This window comes from Acyrthosiphon pisum, chromosome A1, assembly GCF_005508785.2.
Source record: "Acyrthosiphon pisum isolate AL4f chromosome A1, pea_aphid_22Mar2018_4r6ur, whole genome shotgun sequence".
NCBI lineage: Eukaryota > Metazoa > Arthropoda > Insecta > Hemiptera > Aphididae > Acyrthosiphon > Acyrthosiphon pisum.
Genome location: NC_042494.1, coordinates 170,059,899 through 170,066,420, shown reverse-complemented (window position 1 = coordinate 170,066,420; position 6,522 = coordinate 170,059,899). Strand labels below are relative to the sequence as shown.

Sequence of the window (6,522 nt, the reverse complement as noted above, 5' to 3'; positions counted from 1 at the left end):
TCCTCAGTTTTTATAAATCTTATTGAGACCTGATTATCCATTTATTAATATAGTTTATTGACAAAATTATTTTTTATTTTTTTTAAATAGAAATTTTTGTTTTTATTTAACAAGTAAATTTTTTAATAACAAAAATTATTCTTCAGGAATATTTTCTTTACTCATATTATCCATCCTTTTTGAGTGAGATTTAGTTGACAAATGCCTCTTGTGGGCTCTTAAATGCATTACTTGACCACATTCACATGCTATCAACTCAGTGCTAACTTTGGTTTTCATACAACTTTTACACCATTTTTGGTTTTTACTAAATTCATTAACACTCTTGAAATTTTGACATTTTGTACATAAATATACATCTCCTGTTTTCAAAGACTGTAATAATACCTCATCATTATTTATCAACTCATAGATACGGATAATTTTATTATTTCGATTCATTTTTATATTTATTTATATACAAAAATTTTTTTAATTACATCATGCTACTAATTATGCTTTTGAGTTTAAGTTTGATAGCTAGATTTTCAACATCTATAAAAATTACCTTTTCAATCCAACATCTACCAAAAGTTATCATCTACAAATACTGGGATTTCAATTCAAATATCTCAATACAACATCGGCAACATTTCAATCCGATACAACATCGGCAACATTTCAATCCAATACAACATCGGCAACATTTCAATCCAATATACATTTCAATACAACATCTCAAAACTTCAAATTAAATACCTATTGCTACTCAAAATGTTCTGTAAATAAAAGTGAATTGATGCTTAATACAGAAAACTAGACAGTAACAGGTACTTATACACAAGTTTCCACCATCATCTAAATCATAAAACAACTGCTCAAAAACCTACTTTATTTTGTATTCTTTTTATATTATTTATATTTTTTTTTATATATATTTTTTGCATTCTTTATGTTTAATTCACTGGAGGAAAATTATTATGTACACTTGATAGCCAAGTGGCTTCTTTGCTGTTTATTTGCAGGTGTTAACTGTCTGTAGACATACAGTGAATGACAAAAAATTCCACTGTGTGGCCTGTATTTATTAACTAAATTATCTCTAGTAATTTTGGGATGATAGGTGTGTTCATACAATCGGTTCTCATTGGCTGTATTCTGCTTTAGGGACATGGGTGTGCTCATTATTCTTGATTGACGTCATATTTACTATGAAAAAGTATTGGAATAATTGTCATATATATTATATTTCCTATAACGATAAGCAAATATATGGCGGAAGCTGCTTGGCTGTTGTGTCTAAATATTTGTAATGTTTAAAATATGTATAAATTGTTTAAATAATTTTCTTAGAATATTTCTAAATTCTGTATTTATCTAAATATCTGTAATATTTCTAAATGTTTTCTAAAATGTATGAAATTTTATATAAAATATGTGAAATATCATTGTATTTGTATATAAATTGTATACAAAAAAGTACTCAAAATCTGATGTAAAAATATCAAAATTCGATGTAAAAATATCAAAATTCGATGTAAAAATGTTGAAATAAGCTAATTTTAAGATGATGTAAAAAAACCGACTGCGCCAGAACATACACAATATATCTACTTACAATGTACCTATATATTATTATATAATGTAACAATAAAAAATGATTATTCAAATATACAATTAAAAATTAATATAATACACGTGCGCGATAAAGGACTTTCTTATCTCGTTTTTACTAATTAGTAATTATAGTTGGTTATCAAACTAATTAATTTTTATTTAAATAATATATTACTTTAGCGGCTAAAGATTTTCTTCGCGTACGGCCTACGAGCTTTCCGCGTACCACAGATTGAGAAACGCTTTAGCCAGAAAAATATTTGTTTAATTTCTTTCGAATTCCAATTCTGCAAACGGATTTGCTATCATATTATTATAGGTTTTGAAATCAATAAAAATCACGAACTCGACACAGAAAGATATAATTAACTGACCATCTTGCCCTGACCTGTGCCCCGCATCATTATTGTCTAATGGGTAATTAATATCTAATTGAATGTGTTCGAAACACCAAAACACTAAAATAATCTTTTTAGATTATATTCGTGGTACTTGAACCTCTATCATAAAATAATAGCCATTGCATCAAAATTAATCACTTGATGTTGATATCTAGTACATCATAATAAACAATTTTTTACCACCTCTTAAAATTTAAATCATCCCGAGCAGTATAATATTGTTGTGGATTTCAGTATAGGTATAGGTACTCAAATACAACATTCCAAGACATTCGTACAAATATGTAAATCTACTTATCACATAACACAGGTATATCTATAGCGTTTGTAAAAGTGGTAGGTACCTACACATTTTTACCAGATATACGTTTTATAAATTCGTCGAGTTCATATTTTAAATCACAATTTATAATTATTAATTATTTAACTATACCTACTGTGTTATTCTATGAGAGTAATATTTAATAATTATCATCGTTGTATATAATAGGTAGGTCGTATGTACTACTAGGTACTTAAGCTACATGCACAATTTATCAAGGCCATCAGGATTATTACGATATTAACTGTGAGAAAAATTATTGCTCTGCACATCCTTTTACACTTAGCAGCTGTGTATCAGAATACTTTCAGCGTTAACCGAGTGAAGATATTCTAAAATGTATTATTGTTAATTTTATTTATCACGACCGTTGCATTGCATATTCATAATTAAATTAAAAGTAAAACATTATAAACCTACATTTATTATACATTTTTGTTATTCTCTCAAACATCTTATTTTTTCGTACCTTAATTAAATAAAATCAAGAACATGTTTCGAACAAAAGTGAATACACAATTGCTACCACTGAAAATGTGCTTCTTCCTCCTGTTTGCAAGTAAGTGTCATATTTATATAATAATAATATACATTAAATAAAATATAATGGTTATTTTTATTGTACCACTGACATAGTAATGAATTGAATTCACGTAATAGGAATAGGCGTATAGTGAACTATTAGAGAAACAATTTATGTTTAAGATTTTGCTTCACAATGATATTCGGGTTATTGTTTGATTTATGACAAATATGTATTATGCCCTAATTATAAATATTAAAAAAAATTACATAACAAATTAAATCGTTAATATTAGGCTCGTTAAAATAATGTTACAACAACAATTATTTATTATGTTCTTATTATTATAATGTTCAAAAAAACAATGCTTGACATTTTTACGAACTATTAATTTCGTGGATATGGGTAGGCTTCGGCAGGATTAATGTTTTGATAGCTTGATATAGCTCACATGTTCAAAATTGGATAGGCGTGGTGTGGTATTATCAGTCCATATTATATTATTTTTATAATGGTTTTCGTGTAAACGTTTTCTTATTTCCTATAGGCTTCGGACCTACGATTGGATTTTTACCTACAATAGCGAGACAATTGGGATACTCGATAACGACTTACGGCGCTACCATGATGTTCATGTCGGTGGTATCGACGATACTTGTACCTCTGTCCGGTGTGGTTGTCGACAAATTTCGGATAAAAAAACCGTTATTTTTAGTGGTCATATTTGGCACAGGAGTGGTTTCGATATGTTTCTTGTTCGTGCCGAAAGCACCTGTGGACGCGGCCATGACAGAGATAAAATGCGACGCAGAAACGACGACAATGACCGTTTTCAACGAGAATAGTAATAATAATAATTTGCAAACGACGAGTAACGTCACTTATTATACCGTTGCGAATCACACTAGCGGCGATGAGTTAATAACGTGCAAGGTGAGAACAATATAATACCTAATATTATGTAACTAACCATTAAAAATGTCAATACAATATATTGTATATAATTATATTGAAGTCGGATTTCGTACAAACTTGTGTAGGTAGGTACAAGTAAAATTATCTACGAGTGTTGCTTTTTGATTCATGTATTCGTTTTGAAAACATTAAGAAAATGTCAGCGCACTATTTGTTTTCTCTTTCTAGCCCACGCGCAACATTGCTGACAAAATGCATTTACGCAGAATCATTTTTTCTATGTTTTTAAGTAATCTTAGAGTAAAATTACCCATTATAAAAAAGATAGAGAATAATATTTTTGAGGGAATGACATATCGATTTGTCAAAATATTGTCTCAAAACAGTTTAAACATAATTTAAATTTACAACATTTTTTTGTTTATTTTGAAAGTCGAATACAAAGTCAAATAACAATAAAATATGAAATCGATATGTCATTCCCTCAAAAATATTATTCTTTATCTTTTTTGTAATGGGTAATTTTACTCTAAGGTTACATAAAAACATAGGAAAAATGTTTCAGCGTTAATACGTTTTGTCTATATTGGCGTGGACCAAAGAAAGAAAACAAATAGTGCGCTGACATCCTCTTTTTTACGATACTTCAATTTTTTAGCAAGTTTTATGCATAAATATAAATACTAAAATAGCGTAAATTAAAAATGCTCATAACTCACTTAAAAACTGAATAATCGTAAAAAACCAACATACGAGGACAGATAATGTTCTTACCAACAAGTTTCATAATTGATTAATTCACTATAATTTTTAAACTAACGGAGCTAAACGTGATCTGCTGAACGTAAATTTGCTATGTTACGCACTTGTAAGACGAAGACAACAAAATATATCTGTGTGGCGTCGTCTTAAGAGAACTCTCTTGGGTCACTTTATTATATATTTATCAGTAGATTAATACATTTTACAATAACCGGATTTATTATTTTATTATAGCCCTCAGCAAAACTAAGTTCACTAGGTCAGCTAAATATATATTTGTTTGATACAACAATTTATTATTATTTAGCCCTGAAACCTTTATTTTTAAATTGTCTAAACTGTGAGGGCTAGAAAGTTGTTAAGCAGCTCATTACTTGTCAAGTAGATAAATAAATTGAAATTAAAAAAAAATAACTAACTTTTTAACCGTTAAAAAAAATAGTCAGTTTTAGTTACACAATTTTTCTTTAGCAACGCAAATTTACGAAACATGATACAGATTTTGTGGCTTAGAGTCTTTTTTGAATCACTTTGGAGATTAAGGGCAGTGACGAGTTTCAGACTTTTTAAGTTCTAGGTACATTGTAAAAACACACACACACACATACACTTATAGATAAGAACTAAATACCAAAGAAAAAATATGGGCAGTGTTCGGACTTATCTAGATAATTATTTGTTCATCTTTTATCTAATCTAGATAAATAGTTACAAGGTATCTAAACGTTCATCTTAGATATTTTTTTATGAACCGATATAATGCAGTCGCATGACGCATACTCGCATATCAATTTCTATGTAATTGTGGTGGTTATACCGATAATGCTGTTTTTAGACATATTATTATAACTATAACAATAAATAATTTGGTAAACATAGTATACACGCGATGTAATCGCAATTTAAATTCAATTTCGTTTATTTAATTATTTTTACTGCTTAACACGTGGTTATCATTTTATTGATAAATGATAATTAATTAACATAATGTCCCAACAATTATTAATTATTATAACATATTATCATTAAGTTTTACTTTTAAATGTATAAATATTTTGTTTTTTAATTAATAATTCTTTAATATTTATTATTTAGCATAGTGATTTCAAATTTAATAATTTAAATATTTTAAAATTTTGTTTAACTACTAATAAGGTTTATTGTTTTATTTTTTTGTCCACTATTGTTCAACTAAAAGAATATTTAAAACTATAAATTATTATTAATTTATTATCCTTGTGGAAATATTATATGTTTTGATGTGTCACATAGCTTATAATATGTTACCTACATCATCGGTTTATGTAGGTATCGGGTATAGGTTTTTAAAAATAAATCAGGTTTTCGAGTTTTTTTATATCGGTTCATGGAAATAAAATATATCAGATCAGTTATCGGTTTTATATCGGCAATATAAATCGGAATATCGGGTATCGGAAAATGTGTTATCGGAACCCCAGCTCTAATAAATAATAATTAATAATATAGTTAATAGTTCTCCAAAAATTAAAAGTCAAGAAAGTATACGCATGCCGACGCCGACTTGGAAAGCGTTTTTAATAAAATGAATTGTGAACTGCAATAATCAAATATTAGGTATATTATACCTATTATATAATAGACATATTCAATTTTATTTAAAATATATTATTATAAAGTGTATTGTAGCGGTAAACAATAAAATACTTAAATAAAAAACATTTTATTGCTTTTTATTGAAAAATCATTATTTTATATGATTGGTTTTTTTTATTCAGTTAAAATGTCAATATACAGAGTTGTGCGGTGCAGGCCATGCAATAATAAATAATCCGAAGAATCAATCTGACTTGAGCGATTTGTGGACGAGAACAATTAACGAAAATCAAAATAAATACGACCACATCGACTTAACATTAAAACCTAGAGACGTAGAACAGACGGAACAGGTATAATGACTTACTAATCATATTCGATGTTTTGTATTTATATTTTATCTTCACATCAGAGGCGTGCTCAAGGGG

General features: G+C 27.8%; 1 protein-coding gene across 1 annotated transcript in view; it reads left to right on the top strand.

Moving 5' to 3' along the window:
* Positions 1–1,822: 1,822 nt before the first annotated feature.
* Positions 1,823–6,522, top strand: part of LOC100160812 — an 8,713-nt gene continuing 4,013 nt past the window's right edge. The window contains exons 1-3 of the mRNA XM_001947957.5: positions 1,823–2,878; positions 3,390–3,775; positions 6,277–6,447. Of these exons, the coding sequence (XP_001947992.2) occupies positions 2,812–2,878; positions 3,390–3,775; positions 6,277–6,447 (624 nt within the window). The 5' untranslated portion in view covers positions 1,823–2,811. The remainder of the gene's footprint in view (positions 2,879–3,389; positions 3,776–6,276; positions 6,448–6,522) is intronic.